Source organism: Schistocerca nitens, chromosome 1 (genome assembly GCF_023898315.1).
Source record: "Schistocerca nitens isolate TAMUIC-IGC-003100 chromosome 1, iqSchNite1.1, whole genome shotgun sequence".
NCBI classification, from domain to species: Eukaryota; Metazoa; Arthropoda; class Insecta; order Orthoptera; family Acrididae; genus Schistocerca; species Schistocerca nitens.
The window spans coordinates 892,064,345-892,085,075 of NC_064614.1; the positions used below are offsets into that span (position 1 = coordinate 892,064,345).

Genomic DNA, 20,731 nt, shown 5'->3' on the forward strand with positions numbered 1-20,731 from the left:
GGTTGGCAGAGTGAGCTGTTGCTATGTCACACAGCATGACCCAAAAGTAGAAAATAAACTGAAAATAAATAGAGGAAGAAATACGGAAAAATCGATCCCAGTGATGAAATAAGTTCCTTCACCAAGAGAACAGAGAGTTGCGTAATTACCTGTAACAATAGTGAGCATTCAAATTACACAACACTGAATACTGTTTAGCTGTGGGAAATTAGTACCTTTTGATGATGTACACTGTCAGACCTGTAATGAGTTGCACATATACACCTTTTTTTTATATTATAATACTTTTTCTTTCTTTTTCTGATCGTACATGCACACTATTAATTCATAGTTCATGGTCAATTCCAGAATCTGTGAAGGGACAATCATCTTCATGACTGCAAATATTGAATTTCACATGATTTGGGGCACTGATATTTTTCGAGGAATCTTGTCATTTGTGGCATAATCACTAAAGTTTTCTGGATGTTAACAATGTTGTTAATTTCCTAAGTACAGTAGTTTGTTTGGAATGGTCTACATTTCAATGCTACCTGAATTTTCATTAGATGATCAAACAGGGGAATCTATTTGTTAGTCATGCTGATTATATTTAAAAGAGAGTTAAACACTCGTTAGTCAGTTTGGTGGACATTTGACTCCACAGTAGGCTGCAAAAAGAGCTCGGTGCATCAGTCAGAAAAATTTACCCTGCTTCCAGGATAGTGATCAGCGGGATCATAAACAGGAGATTGGTGAGTGACAGTTATATCAGTCTAATCAATTGCAGAATTAATGAGTATTTTGACAGACTAGGTGCAATATTTATAAACTCAAATAAGTTTCTGGGCAAGGAATGTCTAGCCAAGGATGGACTGCATCTAAAAAGATTAGGATCGATGACCTTTAGCAAAATGTTTATGGATGTTTGTAAAATCATTAAAACTAAGGGAAACTAATATTTACTGGAGGGGATGTAAAAGAAAAATGCCTGTTAGCTGACAATAAATCTGCTAAAGAGTGTCTATGAAAATGTATGCTTAATACCATTAAAACAAGCAAAAGTTCTTATTTGATGCACTGGAATATAAATGGCTTAAGTTTTAAATCTTCCAGCAGCCTAAGCTACAAACTCGACGAGTTACAAATTCTTCTCTCAGAATGTAAAGTCATAAAAATTATTTGTTTAAATGAAGACTGGATTAGCTCTAATACAGTAAATATTTTAAATAAAATTGAAAATTTCAATGTTGCAACCAGCTATTGTAGGGAGAAAAAATCTCACGGAGGTTGCTACATACTCCTGGACTCTTCTGTAAGCCAAGAAGTGAAAACAGATTTTAATTGTTTAAATGAAGATTGCATATTTGAAAATTGTTGTGTAGAACTTAAAGACCTTAAGATGTTGATCATTTCAATTTTTAGAATTCTGGAAAGGGCTTTAGTTGCACCATTACTCTCTAAATTCTAATGCATGCTAGATAAACTAAAGAAAGAAAAGAAGAAAAAAATTGTAATATCAGCAGATTTTTAATATAAACACAGCAAATGACAATATAAACACTGCAAATGACAATAACGAATCAACGACATTTATTGATTCAGTTAATAAGTCTGGTTTTAAACTAAGTTTTTTGGAGTTCACCAGAGAAAATATTCACTCAGCAACATGCATCGACAACATTGTAACAAATTACTGCTTTGATAATGTACATAAATTCTGTCTAGACTTGGGACTTCCTGATCACTCAGCCCTGTTTGTCTCACTGCCAAAAGCTGATAAACATAATATAAGAAAAACATATATCAAAAGAAGTGTAAGTAAAACAAATATTGAAATATTCTATGAGAAACTAAATAAAGTTAAGTGGTGTTTTGGTGATGGTGATTCAACAAATGATAACTTTAGTACATTCTTAAACAGTTTTCTTGAAGTATTTAATGAAGCTTTCCCACCAAGATCATATTGCAACAAAACATCAAGTAAGACAAGATGGATCACACCAGGAATAAAAATATCAAGTGAGAGGAAAAGGAAACTACACAATCAACTGAAGTACAACAAAGATCCTGATTTTGTGAAATGTGTTAGATACTATAAAACTATTTTTTAAAAAGTTGTGAAAGCTTCAAAACAAATGGTAAATAACATAATCATTCTAGTGCAGAAAAATAAAACAAGGGCAGTGTGGTACGTAGTTAAGTTTGAATTAGGTGTCCGAAATCATAAACAAGACATTTTGGAAATCAAACTTAAGGCAAAATTGGTTGTAAATCCAGCTCAAAAATCTGAGTGCTTCAATGAGCACTTCATAAATGTAGCAAAATCTGATTTAGACATAGCAAATTATGAGCAGAAAGTAAATGGTTTTGGGTTAAAAGGCAATACCAGTGTATGTCTCAAAAAATTCAACAGTTTCAGCAAAATTTGTTGAAAATGTCATACTCTCCATAAAAGACAAAAAATCTGCTGGTTGGGATGGGATACCCACCAAAATAATTTAGAAAAGTTTACAGCATAATAGCTCGTCCCCCCCCCCCCTGCCCCGTTCCCTCTCTCATAATAAACAAATACTTTGAAGAGGATTACTTCCCTGATCTCTTGAAATATACGGAAGTAAAACCATTGTTTAAAAAAGATTCAAGAGATGATATGGGAAATTATCGCCACATCTCTATACTCCATGTTATATCAAAAATATTTGAAAAAATTGCTGCTTTATAGATACAAAGCTTCATCACACAGAATGATATTTCACATAACCAATTTGGCTTCCAACAAGGCAAAAACACAGTAGATGCAATAAATGAGTTTATCGAAAAAATTACTTCATCACTAGATAGGAAAGCTAAGGTCACAGGAATATTCTGTGATCCTAAAAAATCATTTGACTCTGTAAACCATGCCCTGATGCTTTTCGAACTCAGCAGGTGTGGAATAAGGGATGTTGCTTTGAAATGGTTTGAATCATATCTCTTGGAGAGGAAACAAAGGGTAGTAATCACATCAAATGGGGCAGATCACTTCTCCGAGTCGAAAGCTATGCCACAAGGTTGTTCCTCAAGGCTCAATCCTTGGACCCATTTTATTCCTGTTCTATGTAAATGACTCGCCTCTCAGTATAAATACTCATTGAAGTCTGTTTGCAGATGATTCTGCTGCCCTAGTTGAAAATGGAAATTCTGACGATATACCACAGAGAGTCATGAATACGTTAAGTAACCAGGAAACATAGTTCAGTCAAAATGGCTTAAGGCTAAACATTTCAAAAATCCACATGATGAGTTTTAAAACCAAACAGTCACAAACTGAATAAATCCGTGTCACTCACAACAATCACAAAATGGAAGAACTTGACTCAGTCAGGTTCCTGGGAATAAACTTAGACAGAACTTTGAGTTAGAATTCTCATATAGAATATCTAGCAAATAAATTAAACAGCCTTGCATTTGCAATGGAAATTTTAGTCTGGGCCACCAGGAAAATAGCATATTATAGCTACTTTGAATCAGTTATTCGATGCGGAATAATTTTTTGGGGAAACTCGGGAAATGTTACACGAATTTTAAAGTTGCAAAAAATAATCATTCGCAACATGTGCTCTGCACAGTTGAGGGCATCATGTCGACCGTTATTTAAAGGCCTAAAAATATTAACTGTCCCCTCTTTATACATCTTTCAGGTGGTTCTTTTCCTATGCCGCAGAGCTGAGCTATAAAAAAAAATCAATTTGAACATTCATATGACACAAGACATAAAGAGAACTTTTATGCTCCCCTCCCATCACTTAAAACTGCGTGCTCAGACTCCTCAGTATATAGCCATGAAAATTCACAACACAGTGAAAGGGTGTGACATAATTAATATGAAGATAAATATTTTAAAAAGCAAGTTACATGATTTTCTAATTGAACGATGCTACTACTCTGTGGAAGATTTCATGAAGGAGCTGGATCCCTAAAATGGAATAAAAATTTATGATAGTTATAGTAGATGTAAATACTGTAAGTTTGACAAATTGCAAGTAAGTAAACACTCCTCAAAGTATTACTGTAAGTGTGACAATTTTAAGTAAGCAGATTGTAACCTTGACAGGTCTCCTGTACATCAGACATATGTTCTGAAATTGTGTACTTTATGAGATGAATAAAACACATTTCACTTCCTTCTCTTCATTACTCTTTTGTTGTGATGTCATTGAGCATCTCACTTTTTAAAAATATATATTCGTTGTTTTAATTGCTGTCTTTGTAGCTATAGTGGTAACTCAATTAATAAAATAAGAAATTTGTGTTGTGAAAGATCTACATTTAAATAGAAACTGTATAATGAAATTTTTAGGGACTGCTAGAAACGCCAGGGAGAACTGTTCTACATGAGGGTGATGTACTAGAGTTGGATCCAGTTGAGAACACTGCTTTACAAAGGGTGCATGCATACCTGCTTAGTGATGGTCTTATGCTAGCCACTTGGATACCTAACAGGTTTGTTGAATTTTACAGTACATTTCAACTGCTTTCCATTATTATTATTATTTGATTACTTTCTCAGACTTTTTAGAAGTCTGGTTAAGAATGGAGTGACGCGGACCTTTATCAAGCGTCACTTCCTTTTTGCTGTACGGTACATGTTATATTGCATTTAGGAACTTTCGGGTAATTGAACATGTATCAATAATTACGGATTTCTGTAATTGTATATATATGTTTGGATGTAGCTGTATTGCATTGATGTATTGGTGGATATTGTGTGGTATGACTCCTGTAGTTGATAGTATAATTGGTATGATGTCAACTTTATCCTGACGCCACATGTCTTTGACTTCCTCAGCCAGTTGGATGTATTTTTCAATTTTTTCTCCTGTTTTCTTTTGTATATTTGTTGTATTGGGTATGGATATTTCGATTAATTGTGTTAATTTCTTCTTTTTATTGGTGAGTATGATGTCAGGTTTGTTATGTGGCGTTGTTTTATCTGTTATAATGGTTCTGTTCCAGTATAATTTGTATTCATCATTCTCCAGTACATTTTGTGGTGCATACTTGTATGTAGGAACGTGTTGTTTTATAAGTTTATGTTGTAAGGCAAGCTGTTGATGTATTATTTTTGCGACATTGTCATGTCTTCTGGGGTATTCTGTATTTGCTAGTATTGTACATCCGCTTGTGATGTGATCTACTGTTTCTATTTGTTGTTTACAAAGTCTGCATTTATCTGTTGTGGTATTGGGATCTTTAATAATATGCTTGCTGTAATACCTGGTGTTTATTGTTTGATCCTGTATTGCAATCATGAATCCTTCTGTCTCACTGTATATATTGCCTTTTCTTAGCCATGTGTTGGATGCGTCTTGATCGATGTGTGGCTGTGTTAGATGATACGGGTGCTTGCCATGTAGTGTTTTCTTTTTCCAATTTACTTTCTTCGTATTTGTTGATGTTATGTGATCTAAAGGGTTGTAGAAGTGGTTATGAAGTTGCAGTGGTGTAGCCGATGTATTTATATGAGTGATTGCCTTGTGTATTTTGCTAGTTTCTGCTCGTTCTAGAAAGAATTTTCTTAAATTGTCTACCTGTCCATAGTGTAGGTTTTTTATGTCGATAAATCCCCTTCCTCCTTCCTTTCTGCTTAATGTGAATCTTTCTGTTGCTGAATGTATGTGATGTATTCTATATTTGTGGCATTGTGATCGTGTAAGTGTATTGAGTGCTTCTAGGTCTGTGTTACTCCATTTCACTACTCCAAATGAGTAGGTCAATATTGGTATGGCATAAGTATTTATAGCTTTTGTCTTGTTTCTTGCTGTCAATTCTGTTTTCAGTATTTTTGTTAGTCTCTGTCTATATTTTTCTTTTAGTTCTTCTTTAATATTTGTATTATCTATTCCTATTTTTTGTCTGTATCCTAGATATTTATAGATATCTGTTTTTTCCATCGCTTCTATGCAGTCGCTGTGGTTAACCAATATGTAATCTTCTTGTTTAGTGTGTTTTCCCTTGACTATGCTATTTTTCTTACATTTGTCTGTTCCAAACGCCATACTTATATCATTGCTGAATACTTCTGTTATCTTTAGTAATTGGTTGAGTTGTTGATTTGTTGCTGCCAGTAGTTTTAGATCATCCATGTATAGCAAATGTGTGATTTTGTGTGGGTATGTTCCAGTAATATTGTATCCATAATTTGTATTATTTAGCATGTTGGATAGTGGGTTCAGAGCAAGGCAGAACCAGAAAGGACTTAATGAGTCTCCTTGGTATATTCCACGCCTAATCTGTATTGGCTGTGATGTGATATTATCTGAATTTGTTTGGATATTAAGTGTGGTTTTCCAGTTTTTCATTACTATGTTTAGTAACTGTATCAATTTAGGATCTACTTTGTATATTTCCAATATTTGTAGTAACCATGAGTGGGGTACACTATCAAAAGCTTTTTGGTAATCAATGTATGCGTAGTGTAGAGACCTTTGTTTAGTTTTAGCTTGATATGTCACCTCTGCATCTATTATCAGTTGCTCTTTACATCCTCGTGCTCCTTTGCAGCAGCCTTTTTGTTCTTCATTTATAATTTTGTTCTGTGTTGTATGTGTCATTAATTTCTGTGTAATGACTGAAGTTAATATTTTGTAGATTGTTGGTAGGCATGTTATGGGGCGATATTTAGCTGGGTTTGCTGTGTCTGCTTGATCTTTAGGTTTCAGATAAGTTATTCCATGTGTAAGTGTATCAGGGAATATGTATGGGTCTGCAATGTAACTGTTAAATAATTTAGTTAGATGTGAATGTGTTGAGGTGAACTTCTTTAGCCAGAAATTTGCTATTTTATCATTTCCAGGGGCTTTCCAATTGTGCGTAGAATTAATTGCTCGGGTGACTTCATGTTGCAAAATTACCACTTCAGGCATTTGTGGTATCATCTTGTATGTATCTGTTTCTGCTTGTATCCACCGTGCATGCCTGTTATGTTGTACCGGGTTTGACCATATGCTGCTCCAGAAGTGTTCCATGTCTCTTATGTTTGGTGGATTGTCTATTTTAATGTGTGTGTTATCTATTGTCTGGTAAAATTTCTTTTGGTTTGTGTTGAATGTTTGGTTTTGTTTCCTTCTATTTTCACTTTTTTTGTATCTTCTAAGTCGTTTCGCCAAAGCTTGTAATTTTTGCTTCTTTTCATCTAATTGCTCTATTGCTTCTTGTTGTGAGATTTTACCTAACCTTTTTCGTTTTTTGTCTGATATTTCATTTCTTATAAATTGTGTTAACTGTCCGATGTCTCTTCTCAGTTTTTCTATTCTGATCTGTAGCCTGTGTTGCCATGCTGGTTTTGTGGGTTTCTTCTGTGTGTTGGTTGGTTCTGATATCTGCCTAGTGTGTATATTTAGTGTAGTGAGTGCTCCTACATAAACCAGTAGTTTTAACTCTTCCATAGTTGTGTATTCATTTATTTTGTTGTGTATGATTGTGTTGATAGTTTTTATTGTTGTTTCGACTTGTGGGCTATTTGGTGGTCTATGCAAGAATGGTCTAATGTCTGTATTTGTGTCTTTGTATTCTATATATGTCAACTGAAATTTTTCTTCTATATCTAACATGTATGTCACTTCGTGTTCTATTTGTGCTTGTGCTGGTGGCTGTCTTAAAATTTCATTTTCCTCTGATTGTTTAATTGATGCGTGTTGTTCTTTGTTTGTTTGCTCTGGGATGTTTGAGTCCATTACTGTATTGTCTTCTTCTTCTAATTGCACATTATTTTGTTCCAGTATTTGTTGTACTTGTTGTTTGATGTTTTCTAATTCTGACTGGGGTATCCTGTTATTTTTTATTATTACACGAATCTGATCAGCTAGACGTTGTTCTGTTAAAAATTTTAATTCTGGGTATCTGGTAATAAATGTTGTGTATACTTGTGATCTGTATCCAGTTGTGTTGGTTCCTAGGTTTGTTGCTTGGTAATAACAGAACATGAGGTGTCGATTAACTTCATCTGACCATCTCATCCTCTGTCTTTGTTTTCCTTCTAGGGTGGTTGCAGGAAGCATATCCTGCAAAACACCTCTATTTGGATTTAAATCATTTTCCAGTTGGCTAGCAGTGTCATTACCATTGTGGGCGGGCATAGGGTTCAAGCGCCGTCCCCGACCATGACGGCGCTTGTCCGAGGCTTCTTTAGTTCTGTCCTGAACCAAGTAATCACACTAAAAGGGGGGTTAGCCCTATTAGTGGTTATTATTATTAATTATTATTATTATTATTATTATTATTATTATTATGGAAGAAAGGTGGAAGGAGTATATAGAGGGTCTATACAAGGGCGATGTACTTGAGGACAATATTATGGAAATGGAAGAGGATGTAGATGAAGATGAAATGGGAGATACGATACTGCGTGAAGAGTTTGACAGAGCACTGAAAGACCTGAGTCGAAACAAGGTGCCGGGAGTAGACAACATTCCATTAGAACTACTGACAGCCTTGGGAGAGCCAGTCCTGACAAAACTCTACCATCTGGTGAGCAAGATGTATGAGACAGGCGAAATACCCTCAGACTTCAAGAAGAATATAATAATCCCAATCCCAAAGAAAGCAGGTGTTGACAGACGTGAAAATTACTGAACTATCAGTTTAATAAGTCACGGCTGCAAAATACTAACACAAATTCTATACAGACAAATGGAAAAACTGGTAGAAGCCGACCACCTACATCTACATCTACATTTATACTCCGCAAGCCACCCAACGGTGTGTGGCGGAGGGCACTTTACGTGCCACTGTCATTACCTCCCTTTCCTGTTCCAGTCGCGTATGGTTCGCGGGCAGAACAACTGTCTGAAAGCCTCCGTGCGCGCTCTAATCTCTCTAATTTTACATTCGTGATCTCCTTGGGAGGTATAAGTAGGGCGAAGCAATATATTCGATACCTCATCCAGAAACGCACCCTCTCGAAACCTGGCGAGCAAGCTACACCGCGATGCAGAGCGCCTCTCTTGCAGAGTCTGCCACTTGAGTTTATTAAACATCTCCGTAACGCTATCACAGTTACCAAATAACCCTGTGATGAAACGCGCCGCTCTTCTTTGGATCTTCTCTATCTCCTCCGTCAACCCGATCTGGTACGGATCCCACACTGATGAGCAATACTCAAGTATAGGTCGAACGAGTGTTTTGTAAGCCACCTCCTTTGTTGATGGACTACATTTTCTAAGCACTCTCCCAATGAATCTCAACCTGGTACCCGCCTTACCAACAATTAATTTTATATGATCATTCCACTTCAAATCGTTCCGCACACATACTCCCAGATATTTTACAGAAGTAACTGCTACCAGTGTTTGTTCCGCTATCATATAATCATACAATAAAGGATCCTTCTTTCTATGTATTCGCAATACATTACATTTATCTATGTTAAGGGACAGTTGCCACTCCCTGCACCAAGTGCCTATCCGCTGCAGATCTTCCTGCATTTCGCTACAATTTTCTAATGCTGCAACTTCTCTGTATACTACAGCATCATCCGCGAAAAGCCGCATGGAACTTCCGACACTATCTACTAGGTCATTTATATATATTGTGAAAAGCAATGGTCCCATAACACTCCCCTGTGGCACGCCAGAGGTTACTTTAACGTCTGTAGACGTCTCTCCATTGATAACAACATGCTGTGTTCTGTTTGCTAAAAACTCTTCAATCCAGCCACACAGCTGGTCTGATATTCCGTAGGCTCTTACTTTGTTTATCAGGCGACAGTGCGGAACTGTATCGAACGCCTTCCGGAAGTCGAGAAAAATAGCATCTATCTGGGAGCCTGTATCTAATATTTTCTGGGTCTCATGAACAAATAACGCGAGTTGGGTCTCACACGATCGCTGTTTACAGAATCCATGTTGATTCCTACATAGTAGATTCTGGGTTTCCAAAAACGACATGATACTCGAGCAAAAAACATGTTCTAAAATTCTACAACAGATCGATGTCAGAGATATAGGTCTATAGTTTTGCGCATCTGCTCGACGACCCTTCTTGAAGACTGGGACTACCTGTGCTCTTTTCCAATCATTTGGAACACTCCGTTCCTCTAGAGACTTGCGGTACACGGCTGTTAGAAGGGGGGCAAGTTCTTTCGCGTACTCTGTGTAGAATCGAATTGGTATCCCGTCAGGTCCAGTTGACTTTCCTCTGTTGAGTGATTCCAGTTGCTTTTCTATTCCTTGGACACTTATTTCGATGTCAGCCATTTTTTCGTTTGTGCGAGGATTTAGAGAAGGAACTGCAGTGCGGTCTTCCTCTGTGAAACAGATTTGGAAAAAGGTGTTTAGTATTTCAGCTTTACGCGTGTCATCTTCTGTTTCAATGCCATCATCATCCCGGAGTGTCTGGATATGCTGTTTCGAGCCACTTACTGATTTAACGTAAGACCAGAACTTCCTAGGATTTTCTGTCAAGTCGGTACATAGAATTTTACTTTCGAATTCACTGAACGCTTCTCGCATAGCCCTCCTTACGCTAACTTTGACATCGCTTAGTTTCTGTTTGTCTGAGAGGTTTTGGCTGCGTTTAAACTTTGAGTGAAGCTCTCTTTGCTTTCGCAGTAGTTTCCTAACTTCGTTGTTGTACCACGGTGGGTTTTTCCCGTCCCTCACAGTTTTACTCGGCACGTGCCTGTCTAAAACGCATTTTACGGTTGCCTTGAACTTTCCCCATAAACACTCAACATTGTCAGTGTCGGAACAGAAATTTTCGTTTTGATCTGTTAGGTAGTCTGAAATCTGCCTTCTATTACTCTTGCTAAACAGATAAACCTTCCTCCCTTTTTTTATATTCCTATTAACTTCCATATTCAGGGATGCTGCAACGGCCTTATGATCACTGATTCCCTGTTCTGCACTTACAGAGTCGAAAAGTTCGGGTCTGTTTGTTATCAGTAGGTCCAAGATGTTATCTCCACGAGTCGGTTCTCTGTTTAATTGCTCGAGGTAATTTTCGGATAGTGCACTCAGTATAATGTCACTCGATGCTCTGTCCCTACCACCCGTCCTAAACATCTGAGTGTCCCAGTCTATATCTGGTAAATTGAAATCTCCACCTAAGACTATAACATGCTGAGGAAATTTATGTGAAATGTATTCCAAATTTTCTCTCAGTTGTTCTGCCACTAACGCTGCTGAGTCGGGAGGTCTGTAAAAGGAGCCAATTATTAACCTAGCTCGGTTAAGGATCAGTTTGGATTCCGTAGAAATATCGGAACACGTGAGGCAGTACTGACCCTATGACTTATCTTAGAAGTTACATTAAGGAAAGGCAAACCTACGTTCCTAGCATTTGTAGACTTAGAGAAAGCTTTTGACAATGTTGACTGGAATACTCTCTTTCAAATTCTGAAGGTGGCAGCGGTAAAATACAGGGAGTGAAAAGCTATTTACAATTTGTACAGAACAGTCGAGGGACATGAAACGGAAGCAGTGGTTGGGAAGGGAGTAAGACAGGGTTGTAGCCTCTCCCCGATGTTATTCAATCTCTATATTGAGCAAGCAGTGAAGGAAACAAAAGAAAAATTCGGAGTAGGTATTAAAATCCATGGAGAAGTAATAAAAACTTTGAGGTTCGCCAATGACATTGTAATTCTGTCAGTCACAGCAAAGGACTTGGAAGAGCAGTTGAACGGAATGGATAGTGTCTTGAAAGGAGGATATAAGATGAACATCAACAAAAGCAAAACAAGGATAATGGAATGTAGTCGAATTAAATCAGGTGATGCTGAGGGAATTACATTAGGAAATGAGACACTTAAAGTAGTAAAGGAGTTTTGTTGTTTGGGGAGCAAAATAACCGATGATGGTCGAAGTAGAGAGGATATAAAATGTAGACTGGCAATGGCAAGGAAAGCATTTCTGAAGAAGAGAAATTTGTTAACATCGAGTATAGATTTAAGTGTCAGGAAGTCGTTTCTGAAAGTATTCGTATGGAGTGTAGCCATGTATGGAAGTGAAACATGGACGATAAATAGTTCGGACAAGAAGAGAATAGAAGCTTTCGAAATGTGGTGCTACAGAGGAATACTGAAGATTAGATGGGTAGATCACATAACTAATGAGGAAGTATTGAATAGGATTGGGGAGAAGAGAAGTTTGTGGCACAACTTGACTAGAAGAAGGGATCGGTTGGTAGGACGTGTTCTGAGGCATCAAGGGATCACCAGTTTAGTATTGGAGGGCAGCGTGGAGGGTAAAAATCGTAGAGGGAGACCAAGAGATGAATACACTAAGCAGATTCAGAAGATGTAGGTTGCAGTAGGTACTGGGAGATGAAGAAGCTTGCACAGGATAGAGTAGCATGGAGAGCTGCATCAAACCAGTCTCAGGACTGAAGACCACAACAACAACAACATTATTACTAACTTTAGTGTACAAGAAAATTTCTCCCATAATTTTTATCACGTGTGGTCTTCTTATTAATGGGACTTGTGAGAAACACTAACAGGCTGTTGTATAAAGTGTTTATGTTCTCATTGAAGTGCTATATAGTAATGTGAAATACAATTACAAGGGATAAATAATTGTCATCAGTTGTAAATAACACTTAAAAGATTCATGAAATCTGTGTATATGTTTGTTATACACATCATATGTTGATTTTAAAATCGATATTCATCAAGGTAAATTCTCATTTCACTGAGATTTTGTTAAGTTTTCTTGATGTGATCCATTGTACCATCATTAACTGTCTTCAAGATTAATGAGAGTTGTGATCTAAGAAAATATTTCAGTTTTGTCTGTAGGTGTAGGAAGTTGCACAGACACTTCAACACTTATTACATGGTTAAAATGAGCATATTTATTTACACTATTCACAACACTGATAGATTTACACATACACAATCATTAAAATGAAGAATGTGGTGTTGGGCAGTGTGCTCAGCAATAGGGTGGTCCAGTTGTTTCTTGGCCACAGTTTGTCAGTGGCCATTCATGCATACAGAAAAGCTTGCTGGTTCTGGTTGTCATGTCCACATAGAATGTAGCACAGTGATTGCAGCTTAGCTTATAGATCACATGACTGATTTTACAGGTAGCCATGATTTTGATGGAATAGGCAATGTTTGTGACCAGACTGGAGCAGATGGTAGTGGCAGTATACATGGGACAGGTCTTGCATCTAATCTATTACGGGGATATGAGCCATGAGGTAAGGGGTTGGGAGCAGAATGATTACTGCAGCTGTCACCTGTTCCACACCAAGAAGTCCCTTCCATACAGCCTAGCCACCCGTGAGGTCCATTATCAGGTGTAATTCATCTTAATACATGCTTTATTTTTTCTCTTGAGTGAGATGAAATGCATATTCCTATCACAAAAAAGTACGAGGGCAGTTCAATAAGTAATGCAACACATTTTTTTTCTCGGCCAATTTTGGTTGAAAAAACCGGAAATTTCTTGTGGAATATTTTCAAACATTCCCGCTTCGACTCGTATAGTTTCATTGACTTCCGACAGGTGGCAGCGCTGTACGGAGCTGTTAAAATGGCGTCTGTAACGGATGTGCGTTGCAAACAACGGGCAGTGATCGAGTTTCTTTTGGTGGAAAACCAGGGCATCTCAGATATTCATAGGCGCTTGCAGAATGTCTACGGTGATCTGGCAGTGGACGAAAGCACGGTGAGTCGTTGGGCAAAGCGTGTGTCATCATCGCCGCAAGGTCAAGCAAGACTGTCTGATCTCCCGCGTGCGGGCCGGCCGTGCACAGCTGTGACTCCTGCAATGACGGAGCGTGCGAACACACTCGTTCGAGATGATCGACGGATCACCATCAAACAACTCAGTGCTCAACTTGACATCTCTGTTGGTAGTGCTGTCACAATTGTTCACCAGTTGGGATATTCAAAGGTTTGTTCCCGCTGGGTCCCTCGTTGTCTAACCGAACACCATAAAGAGCAAAGGAGAACCATCTGTGCGGAACTGCTTGCTCGTCACATGGCTGAGGGTGACAATTTCTTGTCAAAGATTGTTACAGGCTATGAAACATGGGTTCATCACTTCGAACCTGAAACAAAACGGCAATCAATGGAGTGGCGCCACACCCACTCCCCTACCAAGAAAAAGTTTAAAGCCATACCCTCAGCCAGTAAAGTCATGGTTACAGTCTTCTGGGACGCTGAAGGGGTTATTCTGTTCGATGTCCTTCCCCATGGTCAAACGATCAACTCTGAAGTGTATTGTGCTACTCTTCAGAAATTGAAGAAACGACTTCAGTGTGTGTGTAGGCACAAAAATCAGAACGAACTTCTCCTTCTTCATGACAATGTAAAACCTCACACAAGTCTTCGCACCCGAGAGGAGCTCACAAAACTTCAGTGGACTGTTCTTCCTCATGCATCCTACAGCCCCGATCTCGCACCGTCGGATTTCCATATGTTTGGCCCAATGAAGGACGCAATCCGTGGGACGCACTACGCGGATGATGAAGAAGTTATTGATGCAGTACGACGTTGGCTCCAACATCGACCAGTGGAATGGTACCGTGCAGGCATACAGGCCCTCATTTCAAGGTGGTGTAAGGCCGTAGCATTGAATGGAGATTACGTTGAAAAATAGTGTTGTGTAGCTAAAAGATTGGGGAATAACCTGGTGTATTTCAATGCTGAATAAAACAACCCCTGTTTCAGAAAAAAAATGTGTTGCATTACTTATTGAACTGCCCTCGTATGTTAGGTTATGAATTTCATAAGTCAGATGCAGCAAATATGCGCGAAACAGTGGAAAAGATGAACAGTGTAAACTTATCAAATAATCCAAGAAAAGCATTTTTACGTTTTAGCACCAGCATACATTCTTTTCTCCATCATTTTCATACATATCACTTCATTCAAGAGGCATATTCACGTACACGTTTGTAAACACTTCAGAGATGTTTCTGTATATGGTGTGGTCAAGAATGAATTTATTTGTGGTGCATATACCTTGATTTCCATTTCCTTGAAGATTTTACTGCACAGTTGCACACTACGCTGCTTTTTGTTTGTAGCTGTCTGTGGATGAATTGTTCTGCCAGAAAACACACAGGAAAGGATAAACACTTTGGATTATGTACACTTGTTTTTGAAAGTTACATTAAATTTATTAAATGTTATTGACAGTGTGACATAGAACTGTGGTGTCCTTTTCTGACTGACAAGCAATCATTGGAAATTTAAGAAAAATATTGTCAAATTTCCTAACAGGACAAGAGATGTTCTGTGGGTACACCAATTATCTGTACTTAATATAGACAGGCAACCTATACTTTCCATTGATTAAGTACTCAGTTAGTACAGCAAAATAAATCATGAAGCTGCCAAATACAGTGAGCTGGCAAAAGTCATGGGATAGTGATATGCACAAATACAGATGGCGGTAGTATCATGCATACAAGGTATAAAAGAGCAGTGCGTTGGCAGAGCTGTCACTTGTACACAGGTGATTCATATGAAAAAGTGTCCAACATGACTACAGCCGCATGACAGGCATCAAATGGCTCTGAGCACTATGGGACTTAACATCTATGGTCATCAGTCCCCTAGAACTTAGAACTACTTAAACCTAACTAACCTAAGGACATCACACACATTCGTGCCCGATGCAGGATTCGAACCTGCAACCGTAGCGGTCACGCGGTTCTAGACTGAAGTGCCTAGAACCGCACGGCCACACTGGCCGGCGGTACTTAATAGAATTTGAATGTGGGATGGTAATTGGAATTAGACACAAGGGACTTTCTACTTTGGAAATCATTAGGAAATTCAATACTCTGAGATCCACAGTGTCCGAGAATACAAAATTTTAGGTATGACCTCTCAGCACGGACAACGTAGTGGCCTCTGGCCTTCATTTAATGACCCAGAGCTTTGGTGTGTGCATAGAGTTGTCAGTGCTAACAGACAAGCAACAATGCGTGAAGTAAGATCAGAAATCAATGTGGGACACATAATGAATGTATCCATTAGGACAGTGAAGCAAAATCTGTCATTAATGGGCTATGCCAGTAGACTACTAATGTGAGTGCCATTGCTAACAAAAATGGTTCAAATGGCTCTGAGCACTATGGGACTTAACTTCTGGGGTCATCAGTCCCCTAGAACTTAGAACTACTTAAACCTAACTAACCTAAGGACATCACACACATCCATGCCCGAGGCAGGATTCGAACTTGTGACAGTAGTGGTCTTTGCTAACAGGACATCACATGCAGTGCCTCTCATGGGTTCATGACCATATTGGTTGGACCCTAGATACTGGAAAACCATGAACTGGTCAGATGACACCCAGTTTCAGTTGGTAAGAGCTGATGGTAGGGTTTGAGTGTGGTGCAGACTGTAGTGGACTGAAAAGGCAGCCAGTCCACAGAGACGGGTAGCCGAAAGGGCACACGTACACACACGCCGACTGGCGCGAAGTCAGGAACAGGATTCGTAATGAATGTGATAAAGAAAAGAACGTAGCTACTAGAACACTTAACTTTTATATCGTCCTTTGGTGTACAGCATTCTTGATGATACAAGTGAGACTATCTTGAGATACATGCAGTGGTACAAATGGCGCCTTGCTAGGTCGTAGCCATTAACTTAGCTGAAGGCTATTCTAACTGTCTCTCGGCAAATGAGAGAAAGGCTTCGTCAGTATAGTCACTAGCAACGTCGTCGTACAACTGGGGCGAGTGCTCGTACGTCTCTCTAGACCTGCCATGTGGTGGCGCTCGGTCTGCGATCACACAGTGGAGACACGCGGGTCCGACATGTACTAATGGACCGCGGCCGATTTAAAGCTACCACCTAGCAAGTGTGGTGTCTAGCGGTGACACCACACAGACCCCACGAAGCCATGGACCCAAGTTGTCAGCAAGGCACTGTGCACATTGGTGGAAGCCGCATTATGGTGTGGGCTGTGTTTAGATGAATGGATCATTGATCATTGACTCGAAATGGTCATGCTCGGCTATTTGGAGACCATTTGCAGCCATTCAGTGCTGGAATTTTTATGGATGACAATGCACCATGTCAAGGGGCCACAGTTGTTTGCAATTGATTTCAATAACATTCTGGACAATTCGAGTGAATGATTTGGTCACTGAAATTGCCCGACGCGAATCCCATTGAACATTTACGGGACATAATTGAGAGATCAGTTCTTGCACAAAATCCTGCACCAGCAAAACTTTCGCGGTTATGGATGGCTATAGAGGCAGCATGGCTCATTGTTTCTGCAAGGGATTTCCAACAACTTGGTGAGTCCATGTTATGTTGAGCTGCTGCACTACACGGGTCAAAAGGAGGTCCAACATTATATTAGGAATTATCCCATGAATTTTGTCACATCAGTGTAAGGCTATACAATAAAACTGAAGTTAAAATGTTTTTAAATTTAATTCACGACAAATGCTAGTGAGAATGATGTCACATATGATCACTATATTCTAACGCTTTAGACGATCTGAAGTGATGTGAAGTTGGATTGCAAAATTCACACCTCTCTCACATCAGTTGACTTACTTCACTTGCACAGCTGATCTTCTTCTCTGGATTGTCAGCTCCATTGATCTCCAAAACCTTAGGTAACCTAGACAAAGCATCTGGTATTATATTCTCAGAACCTTTTACATACTGCATCCTAATGTCATATTGCTGTAGGAACAACATCCATCACATTAATATACTATGTAACAATTGACTACTCATTGGAAAAGATACAGCTTTGATGATCTGTATAGATATGGATTTCTGACCTCCATACTAGTGTTTGAAATTTCTGGATACTCCATACAATTGCTAACAGTTCCTTTTCAGTAGCTGTGTGATATAATTCACATTTATTCAGACTACGGCTAGCAAAGGCTATGGTTTGATGTTCTCCATAATCTAGATCCCACTGTCCTTGGAAGAGTTCTGCATAGTAAGGGATATTTCAACTTCCACCAATAACATATTCACCGTTTCTCACATTAATATTTTAATGTTTACAAATCATCCGATTCGTCTCGCTCTAGACTCGATAAAATACATCTGCAATAAAATTGGTTTAACAACCACGTAATTTATGAACCCATCTTCCCTCTAGAGAGTCCAATATGTGAAGTACTTAAAAGTTAATATTCAGTTGTCCATTTTTCTTTAACAATAATCGCAGTTACTAAAACAGCACAGAATACTGCATAATTACTCCTTGTTCTTTCATCACGGCTTCTGTGGCGCTAGCGGCAAACACTTTTCGGTGTTGTTTGACTGCCGCGCTTACAGTCTGCTCATAACAGATTTCCAACCTGCACACACAAAGAGGTGGCGCAGTGGATACTTTTCTACTCTCCCACTTATATTTAAAATATCGTGTGTTTGAGATGGTAGAAGGACGAGTGGTTCTAGAATTTACATGGAAATTCTGGAAGTACTACAATATTTCATGCACTGTATGATGTTACAGGATGCTTTTGACTACAAAACTAGAAATACTGCATCATTGATGGCTTTCTTCCTTTCCTTATTTTGCAGAGTGAAAAATACTTGCATTATTCTAGCTGTTATTGACATGCAGTTATGAAGGAACATTAAATTACTGAAGTGTAATGAAAGAAATGTGTAACTATCAGAAAGGGTTAGCAAAATCACATCGAAAACAATTGAAGGGAAAGGTATTTTAAAATCTCAGCAGTTTTGTAATAGTAATTAATTCGCAGACACCCTCAAAAAGTCAGAAACTAATTTTTACTTCTACATTTATGTTCCTCTCAGTGGTTATAAAACTTATAGCAGCAGAAAGAGACATTGAAGATAGCACTCCAAAAGTATTCAACAAAGGATGAGGCAAGCTACTCAAATAGCCCCAGCCTAGCTAAAAGCCTAGACACAGTCTACTTATCGCATTAGGTAATAATGAAGAGTGCTCAGCTTGATATGTAGCAAACATGTCAGCGTCAAACGGTTAACACTTTGCATTACTTCATAATTTTAAGTCCTGTTGTATAGCACTTTGATAAAATATACATGCTTCACTTTTTCCACATTCCAGAGACTCCTCTCTGTATGGGATTCATATATTATATTAGTGTAAAGTACAAATATGAAGATCAGGAGGAAGACTCTGGAATTTTGAGGATGTGGTTCAGGCTGTTAAGCCTGCTCAAGTAGCTCAGTTGGTAAGACTATCGCCTGCAAGAGACATGTTTCAATCCCAATATATCACTCTGAACCTGTCTGGAAGTATAACAACAATTATACTCAGCTGAATATTCAAGTTCATTGTGGTCAGATTTTAACCTCTTTTAAAGATTTTTGTTGTTGTTTGAATGCACCAACATTTGTACACATTGTTCCTGTTGTATGATTACACAGAATGTAACACACCTTTTTTAAACTTTTTGTAAAGCGCACTATACTGTTTGATTCTGCTGGATATGAGATCTAGCAGTGACATTTTCTATTTTTTGTTTCTTAAGTTTTACAGTTCTCGTTGGCCAGATTGTTACATGTCCTGACTACCCATTTCACATCACTTGAATCTTGTACTGACAATATTTAGTACAATGCTCCCCTTAGAGTAAAATCTGTTAAGTGCTTTAATTAAAATTTGTGCTTTTTTGTTCATCTTCATCTTAAGAAAGTAATTCAAGTACTCTTCACAATTTATCACAGACTCACTGACCTGTTATTGCCATGTGTCTGACCTTTTTCTTATACATATTGTCATACACATAAATTTACAAATATTTACAGGCATCTATTTAAAAAAATTATAGCTGGTATCACTTGAATGCTAAATCAGCGATTGATTTGACATTAAAAAATTGGAAGAATTCTTGAAGATTACTGAAATAATACTTAGAGTTAGATAGATCCAAGAAATTTATGGTACTCACTTCCCCTTTGGCATTCATGACATATTTCATTAGTTTGCTTCATATCCTACTAATTAGAAATTTTTAGTTCTGCAGTAACAAATTTCTATACAAAGTTCTAAACTTTTATCATGCAGTCACTTTTGAGGCCTTTTCACATATAAAGATTTTGGGTTGATTTTTTAGTCAGTTCTAGGTTTTTGTTTCTGATGCAGATAAACAAGAAGTTTAATATTGTGGCTAAGCTTCTGAACTTGGACCTCTTTTTTCCCCCAGACGAGGTCCTGTACGCTACAAATTTCAAGCCATTTATGAACTTGGCAGTCTTGCTGTAGTAAATGTTCGTGACATGGGTAATGTGAAAATGGCTTGGAAGCTTTTGGCATTTCCAGATACTCGAGTCTTCCAGTGTTCCAGCAATCAGAGTAAGGTAAGAAATGTTTCTTATCATTATTTGGAAGTGAGTTCCATAATTGCTGTGGATATTTTGTGTAATAATATTAGTATTTGCCGCGTGTTGGGTGTCTGTATGTGTGGATGGATATGTGTGTGTGTGTGCGAGTGTATACCTGTCCTTTTTTCCCCCTAAGGTAAGTCTTTCCGCTCCCGGGATTGGAATGACTCCTTACCCTCTCCCTTAAAACCCACATCCTTTCGTCTTTCCCTCTCCTTCCCTCTTTCCTGATGAGGCAACAGTTTGTTGCGAAAGCTTGAATTTTGTGTGTATATTTGTGTTTGTTTGTGTGTCTATCGACCTGCCAGCGCTTTTGTTTGGTAAGTCTCATCATCTTTCTTTTTAGATATATTAGTATTGAGATATGAATTTGGGTATTAGACAGAATACACATTTTTTATTTTTAACAACCGTGGAATGAATGAATATAACCATTCAACA

The 20,731-nt window shown here is 38.2% G+C and overlaps 1 protein-coding gene across 3 annotated transcripts in view; it reads left to right on the forward strand.

Annotated features, from left to right (window-relative positions):
• The window catches only part of LOC126191977 (exocyst complex component 8), a 124,182-nt gene that overhangs the window by 25,003 nt on the left and 78,448 nt on the right, over positions 1-20,731 (forward strand). For all 3 annotated transcript variants that reach the window (XM_049932568.1, XM_049932569.1, XM_049932570.1), the window contains 2 exons: positions 4,322-4,464; positions 20,113-20,266. In XM_049932568.1, the coding sequence (XP_049788525.1) occupies positions 4,322-4,464; positions 20,113-20,266 (297 nt within the window). The remainder of the gene's footprint in view (positions 1-4,321; positions 4,465-20,112; positions 20,267-20,731) is intronic.